This window comes from Mastigoproctus giganteus, chromosome 4, assembly GCF_048544385.1.
Source record: "Mastigoproctus giganteus isolate SK-2022 chromosome 4, ASM4854438v1, whole genome shotgun sequence".
In the NCBI taxonomy this organism is placed as follows: domain Eukaryota; kingdom Metazoa; phylum Arthropoda; class Arachnida; order Uropygi; family Thelyphonidae; genus Mastigoproctus; species Mastigoproctus giganteus.
The window spans coordinates 122,268,879-122,295,685 of NC_143578.1; the positions used below are offsets into that span (position 1 = coordinate 122,268,879).

Consider the following 26,807-nt stretch of genomic DNA (forward strand, 5'->3'; position numbering starts at 1 on the left):
CTCTTTGGATCAAATGCCTCTGGCGATTATAAATTAAAATTGTTATTAGTTTACCATTCAGAAAATCCGAGGGCGTTAAAAGGTAACATAAAAATGAATTTACCTGTAATATGGAAAGCAAATAGAAAAGTGTGGTTACCAAGGAGTTATTTTACTGATTGGTTTGTTAACCACTTTTGTCCTGAAGTAAAACGGTATTGTCAAAAAACAACTTTGAAGAAAAAGCTCTTTTGTTGTTAGACAATGCTCCGGGACATCCTACTGATCTTAACACGTTGGACCCATGCATTCCTGTCAAAGTTGTGTTTCTTCCAGCAACCACAACTTCCCTGATTCAACCATTGGATCAGGGAGTAATAGCATCATTTAAAGCTTATTATCTGCGTCGAACTTTAAGCAATTTAACTGAACTAGAGGATAAAGAGGAAATGACAGTTAAAACTTTTTGGAAAAACTACTCCATTAAAAACGCAATAGAAAGCATTGATAGTTCTTGGAAAGAAGTCACTAAGAAATGCTTAAATGGAGTTTGGCGCAAAATATGGCCAGAAGTTGTACTAGAAGGAGAAAATAACATCCAAGAATTAGAAATGAAATTATCCAGATGGCTCAATCAATAGGTTTCAAAAATGTCGATGAAGAGGATGTTAGAAATTTACTGAATGCAGAAGATGATGGTTTTTCAGTGGAAGATTTAGAAAGCCTTGTCAGCAACGAAGACAAAGATAATGAAGGCGAAGTTAAAGAAGTTCCTGCCGAAAAAGTGTTAACAACCAAAGATTTAAAAAGGTGCTTAATTGATATTGAAAACGTTTTAAATTTTTTTAGTGAAAATGATCCTGACTTAGGAAGAAGTGTTATAGTTAAGCGATCAGTGTTAAATGCAATAATCCGTATAGGCAATTGTTAAATGAAAGAGAAAAAAAGCATAAACAATCAACTTTAACCTCATATTTTAAAATGTGATTTCACTTTGTATGTAAGTTGACTGTTTATTTAATAAAACTTTTCTTTGTTCGAAAAAAAGCTTTTCATTTTCTTTACGTAGGAACGTATCCCTATTCTGGCCATAGTATTTTTACCTCTGAAAACGAAGTTTCGCTTAACGAAGTAATTTCGTGGAACGCATCCTATTCGTTAATCGAGGTATGCCTGTATATATATTTCAGTATTGAGTTTTATTTCCTACAGAGTTACGTTATATGAATTTCGTATCATGTATCAAGTTTAAATTATATGCATTAAGTTAAAACATTATGTTTGTAAAATCTAAGTAGTTATAATAGATAATAAATTTAACTATCTATTGTCAACCATGTGGATTGAACTCTCACACTAGCTATGCATGCCAAATCACCGATTCTAAAAGCTCTATGAATATTACTGTTGTATGTTACAATCTATGTGACGTAAAATTATTAAAACACGCAAGTAGTGCTATAATTTATAGTTATAATCTGTTATTAATACTGGTTACACTACTACAAGTTATGTAGAAATTATCTGCTATATCGATACGAAATCAATGGCAGCAGATTCAAATGCTTCAAGAAGCAAGTATACATTTTTCATATGATCTAGGAAATTTAACTTATTGTCAAAAATTAATCCTAGAAAGCTGATGTTATTTGTGATGTTAGAAATTTAAAGTTCAGGGTCTGCATGAAATGTTGTCGACAAAACTGAATAGCAACTGTTTTCTGTTGCAAGAGATAACCATTTTTATTGCCTATGGTTGCACTTTATTCAGGGATAACAGCAGCTGCTGTTCGACCGATCCCATTTTAGGAATGGAAGGAGAGAGGTCAGCCTCAACTGTGTTTGGAAGTTAAGTGAATAATTCTAAGGGCAAAAAGAGTGACACTCAGTACTGATCTGTGCAGATCTCTTTTCTCTTGGACAAACACTGTAGAGAGGCCATAGTGGTACTGAACTCAAAGAAAATCCTTCACAAATATAGGTACATTTCCCGACTAAGAGATTGAATGCTGCCAGGTATGAAAGCCATGGTGATTAAGACTCATTAAATGTGAATCAATGGTATAGACACGTCTACTGTGGACTATTTTTTTTTTTTTTTGAGGATTTTCTGAAAGAGAGAGAGGGCTACAATTTTGGGATTTTTTCCAGGCTGGATTCAGGAACACTAAAACAGTGGAAGGATGTCATGTTTTCTAGAAATATTCGGTTGAAGAGATTAAGGGGAGGCACAAAGCTTTATCATAAAGATGTTGCAACATGGCGTAGTATTTCTTTTTTTTTTTTTTTTATGAAAACCCCAAACACGAAAGGTATCAAAACCTATAGTACTTAGTACCGTGCATGGGTTGAAAGAGAAGTATGGGGGGGGGGGAGGGATGCCGGAAACTTTGCTCTAGAGACTAAACATGGGTTTCACCACTTCAAGCCTCCAATAAGCAAAGTGGTGGTATTTCGCCAGTTGATGAAAGTCATCTACCACCTGGTACTGTTCTAATGTCATGCAGTTGTATGGAATAGTGAAAAGGTTGGTTATACAGAAGGAGGAGAGCAGTTTGGAAGTTAATAGGATGCTGTTCTGTGGTTTTTAATTTTTTGAAATTTAGTGAATAAGCTGATACTGACTTTAGCAAAAGCACTACTCAAAGCATTGGCTATAAGCATGGGGCTTGGGATAGAGCCTGTTTTTATGAAAGCCATATTGGTTATGAGTCATTAAATGTTGTGACTCAATGAACCAGACAAGTCTGCTATGGACAATATTTTCAAGGATCTTTCAAGGATTCGAGGCATTCTTGCCCATTCCAGGAGATTAATGGAAACTTGTCAGAATGCTGTTTAATTTTTTTTCCATATTATTCTGGAGTCAGTGTTTCTTTTGGAAATAAAATGGATCCATGATTCCTTCTTGGCTTGCCTTCAGGTCTGACATGCTTTTGCCTGTAACTTCTTATAGTTGATGAGATTAACTGTGGTTAATTTCATCAACGAAACAAATTCCATATGTTATTTTTCATCTTTGCTTTGAGCATTTTTCATTCAACCAATAATTATAAGGCCTCTGGCGCAAGAGATTTGATAATGGAATTTAGCCTCTTGCCACATTTATGAGGTGCAATATGATGTAATCTGTGACATTATTAATAATGTCACAGATGGCTGCAGGTGATTATGTTCTCATCAAGGGAGATAGATGATTGAACACCTTGGTCCAGTTAGCTTAGGAAAATTTCCATTTCCTGCAAGGTTGAACACAGGTGCCTCCATAGCCAGGTGGGAAGGAGCAGCAGTGCGTAGCACATGCTTCTTGATTAGACCGGGATTCGAGCCTGTCACCACCAAATACGGAGGATGCGGAAAGGTCAGGGAATGACCACCGCATATCCCGGAGCAATATGGCCTTAGTTGCTAATGCTCCTAAAAACCAAATAACAACAACAGCAAGGTTGAACTAAATGAGGCTGTGCTATCAACAGGTTATAAACAATAGGAAGGCAATCACTGACCATGGGATCATTTATAATGGACCACTCTATGATTGGAAAAGTACTGGAGAACAAATCAAAAGGACATATTGCAGAGATATGTCCAGTAGAAAGTGTGTGCACCAGTATTGAGCATGGTAAGGTTTTGCATCTCTAGAAGGCTTTCAATTTAGTCGGCCACATCTAGTTTTGGCACCATAAAGGGTGGTGTCCATTAAAATCCGCTAATATACAGAAAGGTAGAAGTAGCTGCAGGATGAGATCTTCAAGTTCTTTTAATCAATATATCCACAAACCATATAAATATGGTTTGGGGATATATAGATCAAGACAAGTGTTACTGCAATATGAGTAATTAGGCAAACAGCAGCAGCTTCTGGGTCTGTGTTTAGCAGGGATCTGTGAATATACCAAGATGGCCACACCACCAACATGTATTATGGTCTCATTGATGGAGAAAACAGTTCTTTATCGAAGGGTAAATTTGTGAAGTCAAAAAAAAAAAAAATTTTCACAGAAAAAGGCCAGCTGAAGAATAGTGATTAATTAAATCTTGGATATCATCAGCGTTGCAGTAAAATCCTCTGCAATTCCATTGTATAATAGGAGGCATTATTTGTATTTAGTTGATGAATACTGTTTCCTTTTTTTATGTGGATTGTTTATCGAATTCAGACTTTGGTTTTTTTTTTTCTTCCCAGAAAGACAGGTCGACCACTGTCCTATCTTCTTGTAGTATACAGAGTTTCTCAAAAATATTGGTACAAACGTTTAGGGGAGGTAGGTAACATCTAAAGGAATGTGAATCGCATAGGAATCCATAATCGGAAATGTCACTGTACGTCGGTACATGGCGCTGTTCATCAGTTCGCGAGAGGGAAAATTTCTGGTTTACTCATTCAAGCAGTAGTCGCTGCATGAAGAGCATGCATCGATATACGAACTGTGAGCTGGCAGATATGCACCTATTGTATGGATTAGCAGAGGGCAATGGACGAGCCGCTCAAAAAATTTATGGAGAATGCTTCCCAGACAGACATGTACTGGACCACCGTTTGTTTGCACGTGTGCATCAAAATTTGTGCAATTATGGGTCATTTAGGGATAACAGGAGTAGTGCGGGCAGACCACGTTCGATGCGAACTCCCGCCATGGAATAAAGTGTGTTGAATGCTATCCAGAAGAATCCTACTACCAGCACATGTGCCGTTGCCTCTGCCTTAAGAGTGTCTCATTGCAGTGTACAGCGTGTCTGGCACGATGATTCCTTACGCCCCTTTCAATTCCAAAGGGTTCAGTTACTGCTCCCCCAAGATCATCCTGCACGTGTGGCTTTTGCACAGTGGTTTCTCCAAGAAAGTGTTCAAGACTTGAATTTTCCAGCCTATATTTTGGTCGCGGATGAGGCTTATTCAATCAGCACAATGCTCATGTGTGGGCTCACGACAACCCACACAGTGTGCGCCCCCATGCGGCACAACATTGCTTCGCAATAAATGTGTGGGCAGGTATTATCGGTGACTGCTTAGTCGGTCCATACCTGTTACCATCCCGCACAAACTCTGCCAAATATCAGATCTTTCTTGAACAAGTTCTACCAGTGTTACTTGACGATGTTCCAGCAAATGTGAGACGCAACATTTGGTTTCAACATGATGGGGTGCCTGCCCATTATGGAAGGTGTGTTTGTGACCATTTGAACAGGTGTTTTGGGCGTCGATGGATTGGCCGTGGTAGACCCGTTGCCTGGCCCCCATGCTCACCTGATTTATCGAGCCTTGATTTCTTTCTGTTGGGGGGGGGCCTTCAAATCTATCGTGTATGAATCGCCTGTGGAGACGGAAATGGATCTTGTGGCGAGACTTGTCTGCTCTGCTGCTACTGTCAAAGAAACTCCAGGTGTCTGCCCATTATGGAAGGTGTGTTTGTGACCATTTGAACAGGTGTTTTGGGCGTCGATGGATTGGCCGTGGTAGACCCGTTGCCTGGCCCCCATGCTCACCTGATTTATCGAGCCTTGATTTCTTTCTGTTGGGGGGGGGCCTTCAAATCTATCGTGTATGAATCGCCTGTGGAGACGGAAATGGATCTTGTGGCGAGACTTGTCTGCTCTGCTGCTACTGTCAAAGAAACTCCAGGTGTGTTCGACCGTGTCTGCCAATCCACGCTGCGTCGGTTTCACGCATGCATCCATCTCGTACTCCATTGTTAATATTATGTCAAATAAATGTTTGACACTAATTACTGTCTTGTGTCATTTCTGCTTCTTGTGCCTGTGCTACTACTTTCCCGTGACGTTTCCGGTTATGGGTTCCTATGCGATTCACATTCCTTTAGATGTTACCTACCTCCCCTAAATGTTTGTACCAATATTTTTGAGACACCCTGTATAGTATATAAGTTTCTAGTATGGGATCTCTCAGTTTGGATGTGCCATCTGTGTCCATTGATGTAACTTGAATATTCTTCATCACATTTGAGTTCAAATCGTGGAATGCGGTAGCAATCAGAGGAGGCAATTCTGCAGGTATTATCAAAAGGGTATCATTTAACTAACCTGAGAGTTTAGGCTGATGATGAGATATACTGGGTTGCTACTGAGGGAAGATTCACTTGAGCTCAATATTCATAATCAGTAAACTGTAAAATCTGGAATTCTTTAAAATTCTTCCTCTGACATTTAGTAATTCCCATCTAGATACAACACTCATAAGTTGTAGTATTTGGGGTTGCATGGGAAGGTACTTTTATGGGATTCCAGTGAAGTTTGTGAGTTGTAAGAATTTTTCAGAGTGCCTTCGGTCCACAGCTTCTACTAGTAGGTCCCTTGATTGTAGTCGCTTAACCATTTTAGGAGATCATGCAATATAGGTGTGTTAAAGCACCCATTTAAGTTATTTAAGCTAACCAATGATTTAAGCACTGGATAAGAATCTGTATTCATTTTGATCCTTTAGGTCTAAAAGAAAGCTCATTCTACTCAGGTATTCAGCAATTCTGTGTGAAGGCAGGAGCTGTGCCACCTGTGATCAGGTAAGCAAAGAATGTGCAGTACATTGCAAGTGAAATAAGGCATTATGGTGCAAGAGAGTACACAATATGAGTTTGCAATAAGTCTAGTCACTGCTTTTCAATAGTTGCATTAATAATAATGATATTTAATACCAGTGTATCTGTATACAACGTGTCATAGCCTGACTTAATTCTTTCTTAAGGAGAGAAAATAGACAGGGTGTTTCAACTAAATGCCTAGGGTTTGTCTTGCTTACTTTTAGGGTTTAGACTGTTTGACCTTTTTTGTTGTATGTGCAGTGAAATTTTTGAATCCAGATTAAGTATTACAACTTATATTTTACGATATCTAAATTAAAATTTTGCATAATCAACTGCTTTTTGCTCAATGGGAAAGTTGTTCCACATCCTCAGTTTAGTTCAAAAACATCATTGCTGTACTTCCAACATGAATATAAACTGATTTTATTTAAAGGAAAAAAAATAATAAATATATATATATACAGGGTGTCTCAAAAATATTGGTACAAATGTTTAGGGGAGGTAGGTAACATCTAAAGGAATGTGAATCGCATAGGAACCCATAACCGGAAACGTCACCATAAGTCGGTACATGGCGTTGTTCATCAGTTCGCGAGAGGGAAAATTTCTGGTTTACTCATTCAAGCAGTAGTTACCATGCGAAGAGCATGCATCGATATACGAACTGTGAGCTGGCAGACATGCACCTAGTGTATGGATTAGCAGAGGGCCCACACGGTGTGTGCCCCCATGCGGCACAACTTCGTTTCGCAATAAATGTGTGGGCAGGTATGGTCGGTGACTGCTTAGCCGGCCCATACCTGTTACCATTCCTCATGAACTCCGCTAAATATTGGATCTTTCTTGAACAAGTTCTACCAGGGTTACTTGACAATGTTCCAGCAAATGTGAGATGCAGCATTTGGTTTCAACATGACGGGACGCCTGCCCATTTGAACAGGTGTTTTAGGCATCGATGGATTGGCCGTGGTGGACCCGTTGCCTGGCTCTCTCAAATCTAACGTGTATGAATCGCCTGTGGAGGTGGAAATGGATCTCGTGACGAGATTCGTCTGCGCTGCTGCTACTGTCAAAGAAACTCCAGGTGTGTTCGACTGTGTCCGCCAATCCATGCTGCGTCGGTGTCACGCATGCATCGCGTCTCATGGTGGAACCTTCGAGCATCTGTTGTAACATCATGAAATGCATCCATCTCGTACTCCATCGTTAATATTATGTCAAATAAATGTTTGCCACTACTTACTGTATTGTGTCATTTCTGATTCTTGTCCCTGTGCTACTACTATCCCGTGATGTTTCCGGTTATGAGTTCCTATGCGATTCACATTCCTTTAGATCAGGCCTAGGCAAACTTTTTGGCCGAAGGGCCACATTAGGAATTTGAAAAGGTGGGCTGCACGTAAAATTCTATTTTTAGATATATATTATTTTTTATCATGAAGAAGAAATATAACATAAAAAAAAATTTATTCTCTAACAATCAAGAATTTAATGAGATGAATGGAACTGTTTTACATCTTTTAACATTTTTTTAATTTCGGGTGTTAATTTTGTAGTTGAGATTCTTAAAACTGCTTGAAAATGTTCATCGGTGATAAAAAAAAAAAAAAAAGTAAAGTGCAGCCATTATCAACCCACTGCAGGATGGAAGCCTCCTCAACAATTCATGCTGAGGGAAATGGACCATAATCTGCCACGCTGGTCCAGTGCGGGTTGGCAGATCGACCGTATTCAGCAGTCAGGGGCTTGAACCCCGGTCTACTCAAAGAGCGTGTGCTACTGCACTCCCGCTCCTGCCCACTCGGCTACGGAGGCCGTTGGTGATGCTTGATCGTAAAGAATTTTTATTTAGATTCATGATCGAAAATGTTTGTTCACATATCCAAAAATAACCAACATTTTTCGGGCAAAATCTTTAAGTTCGTCGAATTTAGAGTATTGTAAAATTTACAGATTTCCTCACGACGGTGCAATTCCCTTAAACCAGTATCACACTGCAGATCTATAATCTGAAGTTGTGGTTCACTTGGTGCCAGTGATGGATTTAGCACTTGAGAGGCCCCAGGCGCAATTCAGTTTTGAGGCCCCCACTAAATATTTTCGGTACCACTACAGTGTGCATTCTACACACACGTTTTTACTATAGTATGCGCTCTAGATTTGGTGTTGCAGTTTTAATCATTTTGGTTGTGCAATTCTTTCATACATATTTTAACTAATGTTTAAATGAAAAAATGACAACTACCATCCCTCCCAAATCTAACATTAATACATAAATTTATTACATAAAATCTAGCATTAATGATAATATGTATTCTACTTCAGATTCACTTAGTTTGCATAGATATTTCATATAATATGTGGGGATATTCGCATAAGAGTTTAACTATAGTTTTATTCAGTAACGGTAATAAAGATGAGTGTAAAAATTTTAAATGAAACAATTTTATTTATTTATTTTTTTGACCTGAGATTTGAGGCCCCCTCGATTTAAGAGGCCCCAGGCGCACGCCTGTGCGGAAATCCGGCACTGCTTGGTGCACTATCTATTTCTATTGAAAATGGGTCGCACACTATTAACAAACCTGTCTCAGTTTTTCGTTAGTCGCCAAATCTTAGTGAAAAGTCATCATTCAGTGTTGATAATTTCACAATATTTTTCAAATTTACTTTCTGGAATCTTCAGCAACTTCATGGTTGGAAAGTGGTCTACCTTGTTAGTCAATAAATATCGAAGGAACAACTGGAGTTTTAATTGAAATCCATTCAAACTTTTTACCATATCATGGGCGTATAAATTTTTCCCTTGTAACACGGTGTTGAAAGTATTTAAGTGTGTCACGATGTTCAGTGTAAATGCAAAATCACAAATTCAGTTATTATCAGTTAATTCGGGAAAGTCCATAATATTTTTCAGTTTTAAAAATAGAACGATGCCATCTTTAGGAGCCAATACTTGCCGAAGAACTTTTCCTAAGCTAAGCCATCAAATTTGGCTATGATAAGAAATATCTGTGTACTCGAATTTAATATCTTGAATGAATTATCTGTGTTTCAGGCCCCTCGATCGTATTAAATTTACTAGTTTAATAATACAAGATGTGACATGTTCAACTTTTAACACATTTTTACATAATACATGTTGATGTATAATACAATGAATTGTAATTAAATTATAATGAGGATAATTTTCACAAATTTTATCCTTAATTTTCTTTAACGCTCCAACATTTTTACCTGTCGAACTTGCTGCTCCGTCAATTGTTACGCTGACCATTTTGTTCCATTGTAAATCATATCTTGTTAAGCATTTTTCAACTTTGTTACTGTTAAACATTTTTCAAATTATACCGTTATAAAAGCGCCCGTTGGCTCGCTCCGGTTTGCGCACAATTTCAAATTCTATCTCAATCTGAACAGAGATGATAAAACAATTCACGAGTCGACAAATTCTATAATGTATTACATACCCAAATTTATTTTTCAAAAAGGCGTCACAAAAGGCATAAAATAAGTAAACTTTTTTCGAAAATACCATTAAAGCTCGCAGGATGCACAAAAATGTGCACCGGGTCGTGGGCCATAGTTTGCCCGGACCTGCTTTAGATGTTACCTACCTCCACTAAACGTTTGTACCAATATCTTTGAGACAACCTGTATATATATATATTTTTTTTTTTAATTTAAATTTATTTCAGTAGTTCATTTTGCCTAATAAACTACTGAAAAGCAGTTCATTAGGCAAAATTTTAATTTAAAAATCATAAAAATCCACACTATAATATTTAGTGCAATTTTAACATCAAATTCAAAAATTTTCCCCCAGATATGACTAAAAAAGATCACAACTACAAACTACCTAAACCTAAAAATAAGCCAGGCAGACCCCATTGCTTTTTAATTGAAGCACACTATTACATAACCTGTTGTAAAATTCTAAAATTGTCATATTCAACATTTCACTTATGAGCCTCACTTTTGAAATATGCCTGTATTAAACCGAAGTAGTGTTTGTGCCACTAGCATGTGTAGATATGTGTTGAATGAATAAACGAGGAAGATGAAAAGGTGGTTCTGTGAGTTTTAAGTTGGACAGTAAATGGATGTTGGCTGGTGGCAGCACATGTTCGGACTGTTTTGAAAGAGAGAATGGGAATTATAGAAGCCAATTCAGAAGAACAGTGCCCATGGAAGTATCTGTAGAAGAGGCAGAAACAGTACATCTACATTTGTATGAGACAGTGAGTGGAGAGACTCTGTTAGAGATGAGTCATTAATTAACCTAACTGCCCTCTTCTGAATGGAATCAAGCAGCCTGAGAGAGAGGTTTTGGCGCACCACCCCAGATGTGGGAACAATATTCCGTGGCAAGGCGGATTTACGTTTTATACAGAGAGAGCAGCTGGTTGGAAGAAAAGTAACGCCGAGAGCAAAAGAGAAAACCAAGTTTTTTAGATGCAGAGGAAGCAATATTTGTAATGTGCTTGTGCCAAGAGAGATTAGAAGTCGGGGTAATGCCCAAAAGAGAAATATCATTTTGCCGAGAAATCGGAGTATCACTAAAGATAAGCAGAGGAGCAGAAGAATCCTTTTTGCGAGATATAAGACAAGAATGAGTTTTAGAAGGGTTGAAACGAACTAAGTCGTCTTTGCCCCACTGGAGAATTACCTGAATATCGGCATTTAAGAATTGGTAGCAGATTTTCGAGAAGTTGAAGCTGATTGAACAGGACAAGGTTTCTCAAAATGGAAAGTGGAATGCAATGTGCTATCATCGGCAAAACTATGGATAGGATTTTCAGTCAATGGAAGGAGGTCATTAATATACAAGAGGAAAAGAGTGGGGGAAAGAACTGAAAATTGGGGGACAGTGGCATTAGTGGAGAAGTTAGAAGACAGAGAGCCATCTACCATCACCCTCAGTGAGCGATCAGAGAGAAAACTGGATAACCAATTACTAAAAAGAGTTGGCACACCATAAGATGGAAGCTTGTTTAGAAGACCTTTATGCCAAATGCGATCGAAAGCCTTCGAGATGTCAAGAGCAACTACTTGTGTTTCACCGAACCTTTCCATTAAATTAGTCCACAAATGGGTAACATAAGCCAGAACGTCACCAGTGGATCGACACTGACAGAATCCATACTGGCAATCGCTGATCAGACAGAAGGTTTCTAGGTAGTTTAAGAGTTGGCAGTTAATTGATTTCTCCATTAGTTTAGAAAGAGTAGAAGTAATTGCAATGGGACGTTAATTGGATGGGAGGGATTTGTCACCCTTTTTAGGAACTGGCTGGATATGAGCAAATTTCCAAGAAGAAGGGAAAACACCTTTGGAATAAGAAAGTGAAAAAAGGCGGCAAAGAATAGGAGTAAGTTCAGGAGCATAGGTTTTGATAATAAATGGAGAAATACCATCGGGACCAGGAGCTTTCTTAGCATCAAAGTTCGTCAAAATCCTTCTGACATCCTTTTGACGGAAGACCACAGGCGGCATTGAATGGAGCGTGTTGGGAATGGTGGGAGATGTTTTACCAAGATCAGTAATACATGAGTTGAAAGAAAAATGAGATGCTAGCAGGTCAGCTTTATCCTTGGCTGAAGTGACAAAAGAACCATCTGGTTTGGACAGCGGCCAATAGCTTTGGCAAGAGACCAGAATGCTCGGCTACCATTAGGGCAAGAGGCAAGTTTTCTACTCTTAGCCTGTTCAAACTCTAGTTTGGACTGATTAATAACTGCTTTACAATTGTTGGGAGCTTTGGTGTAGGCAGAAAATGAAACTGGAGAATTAGAAACAAGCCAATTACGATATGCAACATTCTTCTCTTGAACAGCCTTAGCACATTTATTGGAAAACCAAGGTTTAGATAAAGAATGAGATTTTAAAGTGGAGTGTGGGATAAAGGATTCCATTCCTGCAAGAATAATTTCACTGACACGATCTGAACAAATGTTGACATCGAAAGTTTGAAAACAGTAATCCGACCAAGGAAAAGAAGAAAAGAAGTCTCGCAGGTCATCCCCTTTTGCATTCTTGTAACGCCAAACAACACGAGGTTGGGAATAGCCATGAGATAAAGGTTCCATTGAAGCCTTCTGTGCAAGGTCATTAGTAATTACAGAAGCCTCAGCATCTTGACCAGCTGGGTCGGTGTGACTAGAAAACGGAAGCCAGCTGGAGTTGTGAACATTAAAATCACCAAGGAGAATTACCTCACTGTTAGGAAAGTTGGACTGTAGAAAGTCAAATAGCTCCAAGTGATTAGTAGAGTTGGGAGAATGGTAGAGACAACAGATGAATTTGACACAATGAGGTAGAGAGATTTTAAGCCAGAGAAGATCAAAGAGAGGAGATTCCAAATTGCCAAGTCTCTGACAGGGAATATCAGAACGGACATATGCACAAGTACCACCTTTGAGGTGAAAGGCATCATACAGCGAATAATTTGGGCATCTGAGATGAGCAGTAGTTGAATCAACCAATAACTAAGATTCTGTCAGAAAAAGTACATGGGGTTTGGCTGACTGCAAGTGGAAATGGACATCGTTAAGATTAGAATTGTGACCACGTATATTTGTGAAATGAATTAGGAAGTGCTTGGGAGGTTTAGATCTTTTCGCAGATAAGTTTGCTCTATTAGACAAGTGGAGTTCGTCTCCTAATAGAGCAAGTCTAATAGAATTCAAGAAAATTGAATACACCATGAATACAATTCATGGTGTATTCAATAGTAAGAAAAAGTGGGTGGGACATGCTGTATGAAGTAATGAAATTTTTGGATATGGCATACACATGGTAAGAATATACCCAGATCCTTGACGTAATGTGGCCTCAACAATGCTCCCCCGCATACACACTATGCGGACTCCCTCCAGTCAGTATCTGGCAGAGTAGAGGTAGCAAGATTATACACTAGCTGATCTGGAAGCCTCCTAGAGAGTTAACAATGGGTTCGGTCTGGTGTACTAACTAGCGGCTGGCCTGCGAACACTGTTTTAGAGCTGTACCCTCGAAATGTAAGGAATAGTGGATCTCGCCACGATGTTCATCATAATCTCAAAAGTCATCAATCATACTGCATGATGGAAGAGATAGGGATGGGTTGACCGGAACTTAGCTCTAGAGACTAATCGTGGGTTCCACCACTTCAAACCTCCAATAAGCAAAGTGGTGGTATTGCGCCGGCTGATGAGAGTCATTTACCATCTAGTGCTGCCTGGTAACATTCCAATTGCTTTCCAATTTCTATATCAATGTAATTAATGCATAATTTTAGATGATTAAGCTTAACTTGAACTAAAGCATACATCAAAATTTCATTAAAATTAAGTAGCTTGATAATTATCATAATGCACTAAAGCATACATTGAAATTTTCATTATAAATACATTTGAAGAAACTTTTCATGCTTCCAACTTCTAAGGGTTGGTGAGTCTGAAATTTTGGGAACAGATTATGTTGTCAAACCAAGTTAAACATCTTTGAAAACAATCAAAACATCATACTTTACATCTAACAATTTCATTTCAATTGGAACAGGTACATCAGCAAAAAAGAATATGGATTGGAGAAAATCCACAGATTATTTAGGAAAGCAATTAGAGTTGTAGTTACTGCATTACTGTATGATGTGCAGTAACATTGAATGAAACATTACTAAAACATGTTGAAACATGTTGTTTTCTTTCGATTTTTCAAGAAAATGAATTCCAATACACTTCATACAGCTTACAAGATGGAATAAAATACCACATGGCAAGAGATGTAATTTATCTAGTGTGTCAAAAGTTTGGTACAATGGAAAAATATAAATAAAAGGCAAGAGCACATGCATACAAAAGCAAAGTAAACAATTCTACAGAGCCAAAACAGTGGAATTAGGAAAGAAACAAAACAATAGTTGCCATAATGAATAATATTTTGTTGCAGTATAAATACTATATTTGGTTAATGGTGCCTAGCTTGAGCAGGTTATTTTTCATAAATGGCCTCACAGTTTTGCGAAGCAAATGATAAGAAATAAATCTTCAAATTGCATTTTACTTTTGTGTATGATTTCAATCTTCAGCTACAATGTTGTTGTTATTTGGTTTTTAGGAGCATTAGCAACTAAGGCCATATTGCTCCGGTGCGGTGGTCATTCCCTGACCTTTCCGCAAGCTCCGTATTTGGTGGTGATGGGCTCGAACCCCGGTATAATCAAGAAGCGTGCGCTACACACTGCTGCTCCTTCCCACTTCAGCTACAACGTGCAGACTCTTGACATTCTGAATGTCAATTACTCAATATCTCAAACTTCAATAATCACCCATTAAAACCCACAGGAATAGAGTGCTTTAAAATTCTTGTTAATTCTAACAGAATTTAATGCTGTTCTCAGTAACTCATAGTTTTTGTCATTTAGTACTAAAAAAGTAGGCAAATATAAAATATATCTGTAGTCTAAATCCAAGCAGGAGTGAGCAGGGAATGTATCAGCAGCATATTCATTTAATCAATTCACAAGATATTCATGTGTACCCTGTCTCAATGAATCACTTTGAAAAATTTTGATCTTCTGTAAGTATTATATGAAATGTACTTACAACTGCATTAATCCTGCTTTTTTTTAGAATGAAAAATTTTGACAGTTTTTGAATATTATGTAAGGATTAAAATTATGGTACTGTACATATGTACAAAAGAAGGCCACATCATTTTATCACATGAAATGCCACAATGAGCATTGTAAGCACATTTTCTGTTTTGAATATTTTGGTTTTGTTTTCAGAGTAGACATATGAAATTTTATTGACAGTTTCAGTATTGTGCAGGATGGCACCAAAGATAAAACTTAAGACTATCATTCAGATAAAATTAAAGTAATTTAGGCCATACAAAAAGTTTGTAAGAAGTCTTTAATTTCTGTTGAATTTGGGATTCTTTGAAATATACTCTCAACTTATTTAGCAAATAAGGATGTAATCTGGAAGCAAACAAAACATACTAAATCCCTTAAAAGTAAGAAATGGATGGGAAGTGCAATTATTGAAATACAACCAAAGTTTATTTAAAGTAGTTTGCTCAGTGCTGAGAAAAGATTCCCTTAAGCAAAACACTTATGTGAAAAGGCTGAATAATTTGCCAAAAATTAAAAAAAAAAAAAAAAAAAAAGACAGAGAGACATCACTCTTTCAGGCCTGCGGGATTTCCAATAAGTTCTTCTGTAAAGCAGAACTTATTGGAACATTTAGAGGAAGATCTTAAATGTTCCATGTCACAGCTGGAATGCTGTCCTTTTTGCTTAGGGGATAACTGAATCAGTTGGCAATTTTGAGAATGTTCATGATACTGAAATTACTGGGCTGTGTGTGACCAATGCAGAGAGATAGTTTCTCAGATACAGACACAAGGAGAACAAGATGGAAATGGAAGGTGATGTTCTGTTTGTACTCCAGCATAATCACATAGGTTAAAGGAGTTTTTTTAGCAGTCACATAAGCTCGAACGAAGTCAACTCAAACATGAAAGCTAAGGGCATTCCCTTATGAGCCTTACATTTTTTAATACAGCATAAAACTTTTCTTTTTTTTTTTTCGTAATTTTAGTTAAAATATGAGTGATAAAACACTTTCAATAAGGCCTATTTATATATGTGGGAATTAATGTAGCTACTTTCCAGGAAACTAGTTAATGTACTAACAGGCTGTATCTTTAAATTGCAACAGAACTTAATTTCTCTGAAATAAATCATACTGATGATATTTTTGGAGTGTATGAAGAAAATATTGACAATAGAGTTACTGCAAAGAAATTAAGTTCTGTTGCAATATTTCAATAATTTCTGTTGATATTTTAAGCAAAGTAGGTGTGTGTGTGCATTTGCATTTTTTAATACAGTATAAAACTTTTTTTTTGTAATTTTAGTTAAAATTTGAGTGATAACACACTTTTAATTAGTTAATAATCTAATTTTTATAATATCAAACCGGGCATTATTTGCATCCTTGGCAAGTGCTGCTTCTAAAAGCCAAGCCACTTGGCTTTGAGGCTCCTTTTTAAGAGCTTCAGATATGGTTTCTTTGCATATTTTCTTCCACTTTTCTTTGTCTTCCAGTTTCTGGAGAAAATATTAAATTAGTGTAAATCAAGAAGACCAGTGATACTGATACAAAACAATAATTTTAAGTGATACAAAATAATAATTTACATATAATATTGGTGTTATATACCTTAAAAAATACAGGAACATATCATTATATACTTAGGATGTAGTCCTAAAAAACTGAGTATACTTGAACCAGTTTGTTGGGAAACAAGTTTTTCCCACAAGAACAAGAAATGTGTTACAGGTGACCAAAAATCTGAATTTTCCAAAAAATTAAAAATACTGTAAAGTATGGATAGAAAATATATGTTGCCATTGTAAGAAATTCTGTCAGCATGCAAAGAAATACTGACAATATAAAAAAGTTATGGATTTTTGACAATATTTATTTTAAATAAACAAGCCAGAAGGTCACTTCACTTCCTTCTGCCACATGAACCTGATTTATACGTTTTTATATTTAAATTTTTTTTCTCATTTCACCACACACATTTATGATGTTACTCACACAGCACCATAACAATGCTCTTGCCATTACTCAGTCTAGACAGAAGTTTGTGGATAGCACAGTTGGTAGGATTGCTGTCCTCCTCACACCAGGTGGTTTCTCTTCTTCTCAGTCTTTCTGATACGATCTTTCTCTTTTATAGTACTGCCATTATTAACAACATTGCTAATAGCTTAAGAAACTTTTGAAAAAATTGAATTGTTGCCTTGAGACATGTAGAATTCTAAAAATTAAAAGCACTAAAGCACACCACATTCTTCAGCTTTTTTGATTTGTTTTCCATTAATACAAAGAGATTTTTAGCTGCCTTCAACTATCCATGCAAAAAACATGGTGATGTTAAGTCAACACCAACCTTAGATAATGTCTGACCTTGACGTTTGTTTATTTTCATACTAAAAGCCAATTTTACAGGAAACTGTGTTCATTGAAAAATGAAGTTATATTTCCCTTCGTTTGAATACATATGGATCTACAGAATATAAGTTTTTGATCTGGCTCTGTCACCTGTGACGTGTTCACAAACCAAACATTTCTTAATTGTGAAGCTTTTAATTTATTATTTTCATATTTTTCAATAACTGCTTTGTTTTATTCGATATCTTTTCTTTTCCTCTCAGCCTTTCTAATATGAGCTTTCTCTTTTATATTACTGCCATTATCAAATAATTATAGAAATTTCTTAAGGTACCGAATTGATTTGACTCAAATTTAATAGCAATGCTTAATTTAGCGGTACTCACCTTAGTATGATCTGCAATTGATGCTTAGGATAGGGAATTAAATAAATTGGGGTTGGGGTAATGAATTGAAAATCAGAATTAAAATAAGCTCAAGGAAGTAGGAGTGCACAACTTCGTCCTTGGTTGTCATTAATGAAATAGTTGATAAATTAATTAAGGTAGGAATTTAAACTGGGTAGGCCAAAAGTCATAACGAGTTGACTTTCGTTTGTCAACGTCTTCAGTTGGCAATGATGAAGTAGGGAGAGAACGCGTATATTTAAAGGAGTTCTAAGTTCCCGTGATGCTCTTTGAAACATGTGGGAATCTCAGGTGCGTGAGATTCCAGACCGGAGAAAGATTGTAGGGTAGTTTTGCATTTATGACGTTGAGTTTGGAGTGACGGCGAAACCATTCTATGATGAGGGCTTTGTACTGAAAAATTTTATAACTGGATCTTAATTTAATGATAGTAATGGTTGAGTCGATTAGGGGGTTGTGATTATTGGAATGTACGTGTTGTGTGAGTTCGGTACTTGATTGTCCTGTTCTAAAACTATTGTAATGATAATATGCTCATGTATTAGGTGTTTCTTTGGAACCATATTTGGTGGTGGTACTTCCGATGTAACAAGTATTGCAATTTTGTTGACATTTTATTAGGTATATGATGTTATTCATGTCATCAATTTGATATTTATGTTTCTTTGTATGAGTTGAACATTGAGCTAAGTACCTGCCAACACCCGGCGGAACTGTCCAGCCAGGCGGCTGTGGTAAGGGAGAACAATTCATGTGTTGCTATTTGTGTTATGTTTAGATGAATTATTGATGTTATTTTTGGCAGTAGAAATAGTATGTTGAATTAACTGAAATGGGTATTTCCTGGCCATAAACTTAACTGTAAGATATTGCAGTTCAGTAGATAGATCGTCTTGTGTGGAGCTATATTTGATAGCGTTATAAACCTGATTATAGAGGACGGCTTTTTTTGTACTAAGTGGATGGTGTGAGTCAAAATGCAAGTATTTCCCTGTATGTGTGTTTTTTTCTGAAGATTCTGGTTCCAAGTTTGGTGTCCGTTTTATATATGGTAAGATTAAGAAAAGTGATCTCTCCGTTTTCTTGTGTTTCAAGTGTATATTTTAATCTGCCATGTATTGAATTAAATTTAGTGAAAAGGATATCGATTATGGTTCTATTGCCTATTATTAATATATCGTCTGCATAACGTATGTATAATTTTATTTCTGGAGGGTAAGACTGTAGAATTTGATTCTCTATGGTTGCTAGGTAAATTTCGGATAAAGGGGCAGAGATTCCTAGACCATAGGTAGGCCAAATATTTGTTGGTATATTTGATTATTGAACTGAAAATGTCTAGCGTCTAATAGGAAAGAAGTAAGAATTAAAGTATTATTGATGGAGAGGGAGGTGCAGTTGGGTCGGGTATTATCTTTCATTAGGAGATCCTGTAAAGCTTGTAGAGTGAAAGGTAGGTGTACATTTGTGTAAAGTGAAACTATGTCGAAGGATGCTAGAATATCTCCGTTGGAGATTAAGGTAGAGCTTATTTTCTCAAATTATTCACAAACCAAACATTTCTTCCTTATTTCCACTACACATTAGTCTTGTGACATGAAAGTAGTTTTTCGTATCTTTCCTTTCTTAATTGTGAAGCCTTTAACTTATTATTTTCATATTTTTCAATAATTGCTTTGTTTTATTCAATATCTTTTCTTTTCTTCTCAGCCTTTCTAATATGAGCTTTCTCTTTTATATTACTGCCATTATTAACAACATTGCTAATAGCTTAAGAAACTTCTGAAAAAATTGAATTGTTGCCTTGAGACATGTAGAATTCTAAAAATGAAAAGCACTAAACTAAAAATTAAAAGCACTAAAAATATTCTTTTATGTACAGAAAAATTGAAAGACTAAAAAATTAAGTTTGTAAAAGCATCTTTGAGAAAGACCTGTCAATCACTTTGTTGTAGTATGATGCAATAGCAGTTAGCCCCGTCTTGTGGAAAGCAAAATATTCTTTTATATATAGATAAAAAATAGAACTACTGGGAGTTGACAGGTTTTTTGCCTCGACTTGCACAAATTTATGTGGCATTTGTGTCTAAGGTAGTCTAAAAACAAATCAAGCTAGATCATAGATCACAGTGAAATTTGGGTACTGCTTTCAGTTAAATCTGAGCACAAACTTTGGTTTGTTTGTTGTTGGATTTTATGAGTATCAGCTACTTAGGCCATCTTGCTTCATGTACTTTTGTAGGATAGGAAGTTTACCTTTAGCCATTGCTGGAACAAACTTCCATTTGTCGTTGTAGAAGTTGATAGCTTAAATAGATTCAAGACAGAACTAGACAAACATTTGGAGCAAGTGGATGAGTGAAATTAGAAATGTTTTTTTTGGCTGATGCTATATAATAAGCTTGCTTTTTTGCATTATGTGCCTTTACTAATGCTAATGCTATATTGCCTGTGAATTGCGTGTGTTCTAGGGTCGATTTTCAGTTTTTCTGGATGAAAAAACCATATTACCCTCACCTGAGACTGACTAACTCAGCCACGTTGTGAAAACAACCCATAAAAATTCCTCACATCATCGATGGGATTCAAACTCAGGTCTTTTCCATCCGGAGTGGGGAGGATGGCAATCCTACCAACTGTGCTTTTCACAAACTTCGATCTAGACTGAGTAATGGCAAGAGGGTTGTTATTATTATTATTATTATCATTAGCCATATGGTACAAGGAAGCCTGAGGCCAAAAAAAAATTTTCCGAATTGAGATGAGGAAATCAATTACATTGTTTTTATTATTATGTTAACTGTTGTTTGAGAGCTATTGGTACAAGAGTAACTTAGGCTTATAATGCACCTAGCTTAGGTTAGGAGAGTTTCATATATGATGTGATGTTCAGAATTTGTCTTATCTCAGCAGATGTTAGAATACCATGACTGCATTATAATCATGTAGTTTCTACACAAATGATATAATATACAGCTAATTAACTTAACAAAAAAGAAAACATTCATAATATTTAACTGGCTGTCTAGAATTCTTTTGAAAGTTATGTTGTTTTCTGCACTCAATTACAGCTTGAAATGTAATTAAGTCACAAAGGAGGTTAGGCAAGTTAAGGCAGAATAGGAGAAATCTCCGGCAAAGAATGCAAAAATAAACAAAGAATTGTTTACTTATGTAAACACTGGAAGGAAGGAGATGAATCACATTGATCCACTAGACATGAATGGTCTAAGTGTTATTGACCCTGCTGAGGTTGCTGTCAGGGCTCACATCTGGTGAGTATGGGCTTGGTACACTCAGGGTCCTGAGTTGGATATCATCATTCTTCACTTTCTTGGTGATTCCCTTTTACTTCTCTCTCTCTCTCTCTCTCTCTCTCTCTCTCTCTCTCTCTCTCTCAGGGTAATTCGGAAATTTTTTTTTTGGCTGGTGCAGCATAAGCCTCGGGCTTCCTTGTACCATATGGCTAATAATAATAATAATAATAATAATGGTATAGATATTTTGCATTTACAATCACAAATGAGGAATTTTTTATAGATGGGAACACCAGAAGCATATCAAATTATAATAGGGAATTGAATAATTTTGTGATAACTGTGAAGAAAGTGGAAGAGGGAAACTATTGCGGATCAATGAAAAAAGGCACTGAGGTGAATGAGATCCATCCAATTATATTAATCAAGGTATCAAAAGAGGTAAGAGAACCTTAACCAAGATTATAAGAGGATCTTCTGATTCAGGAGAGGGGCCCTATAGACTGGAAATGTGCAAATGTAACCCCAATCTACAAAGGGAGGGGGGAGGGGATCAGATCAAAGGCTGAAGTGAGTAATTGAAGACATGTTAGCTTAACTTCTGTTCCAGGGAAAATAATGGCGTAATGGCTAAGGAAGTAATACAGAACCATCCAAACAGGAATGCTGTTATACTGCAGTCATGTCATGGATTTGTTAAGGATGTGCCTTTCTGTTTCGCAAATAATATATCTTGTTTTTCTATTCTTCTGGTGTAATTATTGAACTGCTTTCCATTTATACTTCACATAAACAATTTTAAGACCTAATTGGATATTTACATTCAATTGTTAACAGCTGGCGAGTGTAGTTTTTCTTCAGTTTTATTGTTCACTGTGTATTTACTAATTGCCAGAAACAGTGTTTAGCCATGGTGTCAACATCTTGTAAAGGACTTTCTGATTCAGAAATTGATTTACCTTTGTCCAGTGGTAAACAATGAAATTATTATTGATTCCAGTGATATCTTGTGGGAGTGATGAAGAAATTGATCTATCAACCAATACTGGTGTGGAAAATTAGAGAACAAGCAAGGTAAATGATGATTTGTTCAATGATTTCTCCTTTACTGTTTCAAACCGTGGATTTCTTTTGAGTAATTCAAATATTCCAAAACTGAACGTGAATATTTTCAGCCGTTTTTTATTGATACTTTGTTTAAAGACATTTTGAATGAAACAAATAATTATGCCAGTGAAACTCTTTTAAATAAGCTACTTCCTGATTGTTCCATATGGTCTGACTGAGTTTCGGTTTCAATAAATGAACTAATGGCTTTTTTTGGTGTGATTATTAATATGGGATTAAATTAAAAAAAACTTCTATAAAGGAAGAAAGTGGAAGCTGTTGAAGAAAAGAAACAGTTTGACAACGGCCTCCGTAGCCGAGTGGTCAGGAGTGGGAGTGCAGTAGCACACGCTCTGAGTAGACCGGGGTTCAAGCCCCTGACTGCTGAATATGATCGATCTGCCAACCTGCACTGGACCAGCGTGGCAGATTATGGTCCATTTCCCTCAACATGAATTGTTGAGGAAGCTTCCATCCTGCAGTGGGTTGATAATGGCTGCACTTTACCTTTTTTTTTTTTTTTTTTTATTGTGAGACATGCTCCAGAAAACAGGACTGCATCCTGGTGAATGTTTCAAGAAATGTCACACACTAAAACCATATAACTAATAAATATTTAAAATATGTGTAAAACATTTTTATGTTTTATTGATCAGTTATATAATGACTATCAGTCAATTTATTAACTATTTATCAATCGGGTTATATAATACCTCAGATAAACTCAAAAATAAATATTTTTTTAAGAATTCATATTCAGTATTTATTTTTTTCATTTTCGAGCTGGACTGGAATGGGAAGGCACCAGAAATAATGCTGGATCATAAAGGGTTAAGAAATACTTTCAATATTGTTGCACATAAAAGACTGACATAGAAATTGGAGCAGTGTGGAATTAAAGCAAGTTACTGCTATGGATAAAACAATGGGTGAGTAAGAGAAGGCAGAGTGGTTATCAACGGGCACTGCTCTTCTTAGACTAATATTATTAGTGGGGTCCACCAGGGTTCAGTGCTGGGACTGTTGCATATCAAGCTTAATGGCAGTAATCAGGGTATGCTACTTGAAAGAGGCGCCTCCGTAGCCAGGTGGGAAGGAGCAGCAGTGCGTAGCACAAGCTTCTTGATTAGACCGGGGTTCGAGCCCGTCACCACCAAATACGGAGGATGACGGAAAGGTCAGGGAATGACCACCGCATATCCTGGAGCAATATGGCCTTAGTTGCTAATGCTCCTAAAAAAAACCCCAAAAATAACTAGCTACTTGAAATAAGGTCTAGAAAAATTAGGCAGATGGGCTGAGAAGAGGCAGTTGAAGTTTAAAATCAACAAATGCAAGATACTTCATATGGTTGGTAGTAATCTCAGGTTAATGTATCAACTGTGTGGTACCAAACTCAGAGTAGAGAAGAATGAAAAAGACCTGGGGTAATTGTGCAGTCAGATATGAAGTTTTTTAAGCAGTGTAAACAGGCTGCAAGAGCAGCTCATGGGGTGTTGTTAATGATGTACAGGAATTTTTCCAGTAAGGATAAGGAGGGAATTATCTTGTTGTATAAGGCATTGGTTATGCCATATCTCGAGTACTGTATACAGGAAGCCTCAATTTAGGAAAGATGTGGATCTACTGAAATGGATGCAGAGAAGAGCAACTAGATTAGCGAGGTGAACAAAAGGGTGTCCTTACCAGTAAAGTCTTCAGTTCTGCAAATTCAAATTGATGGAGAATGGTTACAGGACAAATGTGTAGAAAATTGAATTCAGCCAGTGGGTAGTTGATTGTCGGAACAAATCTCCATCTGGTGTTGTAGAAGTAGGTAGTTTAAATAACCTCAAGGAAGAATTACACAAACTTTTAGAGGAGATGGACAGATGATAAGGAAGTGCTGTTTTCTTTTTTGGCCAATGTTGTATAAGCATGCTTTCTTGCATAATTTGCCACTACTAATACTAACATTATAGAGAAATAACAGTGCTTTGTTATCCTAACTATTTTTCTTAAAGCACTGAGTTAATTACATTAGGAACAAAACAGGGTATGAATCAGTCCTAAAAAAAAGCATTATGGTCATCCAAGCTTTCTACTACCTTCCCAATGACTGATAATGCAGACATGTAATAATGTAGTATAAGGGCTCTACTCATCTCTGAATGATATACAGTGGGTAGCATTAAGTTAAAATGTCCTGCCCTTTTCCTCTTTGGAAAGTGAAGTCCTTGAGGTATTTACTTCCAATATTAGCCTGTTTTATCAACATTGTAAACTTGATGAGGGGAACAGTTCCCCCTCTTCAGTGATTACACTAACTCAGGAGGAAAAGACCTTGATGCTTGTATTTATTCTTGTGCCCTCTCCAGTAAATATAATGTTCTACTAGTTTTTTTTTAATTTACTGAAAGCTAATACTTCATTTCATATTTTTGGGATTCCATATTTAAGTATCACTGGTTTTGATCTTCCAATCCTCCACGAATTCTCCTCTTTCCCTGTTGTATACTATGGAGGTGGGGAGGACAAAATGGTTGGGTTGCTAGGTAGTAGCTAGTGGTAACCTGTGATGCAGTGCATATTTTAATATAAGGTTAAAACCATTTATGTAAGCATTTCACATTACCAAAACTTTTTATTTAGCTTTTTGTAAAACCACTCTTATTTAAATTTTTGTTGATTCTGTAACGGAATATTATATATTATAATAATTATACAATAAAGATTCCATTTTGAATTAAAATTTCCATATCCATATGCTTATTATGCTATCACATATAATTTACCATTCAGATCCACAGGGGCCATCATGGAGATGAGAAAATTCATTTGACCAGTGTGAATTTTATTAATGCCAGGTTTTCCAGGAAACATTTATTTCATTTAGTCAAAGCAGAGGTGTAATAAAAATCTGGCATTTTGAAGACATTCTTTTGATGGGAATACAACCTTCACAGCCAAAATACAAGTGGCATTGGAAAGGTTTGTGGCCTGAATATGGAAGATTTATTTGAGGAATCAATACACTTTTGCACAAAATGCTGCAATATATTGATTCCAGCTGTGAAGAAAGGTTTCTCCTTGGTGGCTTCCAAAAATGCATCCACTGCAGCAATGACATCACTGTTGGTGGGCAAATGAATGCTAGCCAAGTATTTTTTTAAATAGGTAAAAAAGGAAATAGAAAATAGGTGAAATAGGAAATAAAAATTAGGAAATAGGTGAAAGCTCAATGGTGTTAGATCTGGTGAATATGGGGGATGGTCGAAGATTTCAAAGCTGCACCCATGCAGTGCAGTCATGGCAATGACAGATTTGTTAGCAGGCACATTGTTCTGGTGAAACAAGACTTGTTTGCTGTGTTTTTCTCTACATTTGTCTTTGATATTCTCATGCAAACATCTCATAAGATCTGCATAATATGCACCTGTGACTGATTGGCCTTTCTGAAGGTAATTCACTAGCAACACTCCATCAGCATCCCAAAAATCTAATGCCATCACCTTGCCAGAATAAGGAACTGATCTGGCTTTCTTTGGAAGGGAGAAGAGCTGTGTTCAGACCGTTCTTTTGTTTCTGGCTAAGAGTGATGGACCCGTGTCTCATCCATGGTTACAAAACTTGGTAGGACATTTGCTAGATCCACTTGAAAATTATGCAAATGTTCATGATCACTTGACAGTTCTTGTGCATTTTTCATCTACTATCAACAACTTTGGGACCCATCATGCTGATACCCTTTTCAAAGCAAGAAACTTTATTATTATGTGGTGCACACATTCAGATGAGATGCCCAAGATGTTGGCAATATACCAAACTGTCACTTGTTAATCGCTCATCACCAGATCATGCACACTGTCAACAACTTCTGGAGTGACGGATGTTGCAGGTCTTCCACAGCACGGATCATCTTCCAGGTTCTCCCTCCTCATTTAAATTCTGCTACACATGTTGTCCACATGAAATTTCAAATTTGAAAATCCACTGCAAATTGATGAAATTTATGCTACCTCAGCATTTATAAGAACATAATTTTTCAATGCTTAACTATGAAATAGGAATGGCTATCTTCCCCCAATTGGTGTAACCATACTCTTGTGAAATGCCTTTGGCATTAGTCCCTTTTTTCCCAAATATTGAATGACTGCACAGTGACTGATTTTGTCCATCTTTCCTCATTCACAAAACTTTGTTGATTTCAGGACCTGTAATTAAAAAATGACATTAATGAAATTGCGTGAAATTTGGTGGGTGAAATTTGGTACTATTTGAAGTGTTACACATTAAGAACAGAAATTAACACTTCAAATAGTAACCCACCAAACTTGAAGAAAGATGATTCTTCATGCCCATGACAGCTTTTAGCTTAGTCATTAGATGTATATATAACACTGTGTGTGTGTGTGTGTGTGTGTGTGTGTGTGTGTGTGTGTGTGTGTGTGTGTGTGTGTGTGTGTGTGTGTGTGTGTGTGTGCCCATGCACACAGTTATATTCATCTAATGTTAATTTATTAGTTAAAATTAAAGAGATGATCATAGGACTAACCAAGGACTTTCAAAAAGCTGGATATTGAC

General features: G+C 36.7%; 1 protein-coding gene across 2 annotated transcripts in view; it reads right to left on the reverse strand.

The window, feature by feature from the left end:
* Positions 1 to 26,807, reverse strand: part of LOC150087035 (tetratricopeptide repeat protein 37) — a 702,248-nt gene that overhangs the window by 102,819 nt on the left and 572,622 nt on the right. For both annotated transcript variants that reach the window (XM_090371768.1, XM_090371767.1), the window contains exon 38: positions 16,490 to 16,620. In XM_090371768.1, the coding sequence (XP_090227894.1) occupies positions 16,490 to 16,620 (131 nt within the window). The remainder of the gene's footprint in view (positions 1 to 16,489; positions 16,621 to 26,807) is intronic.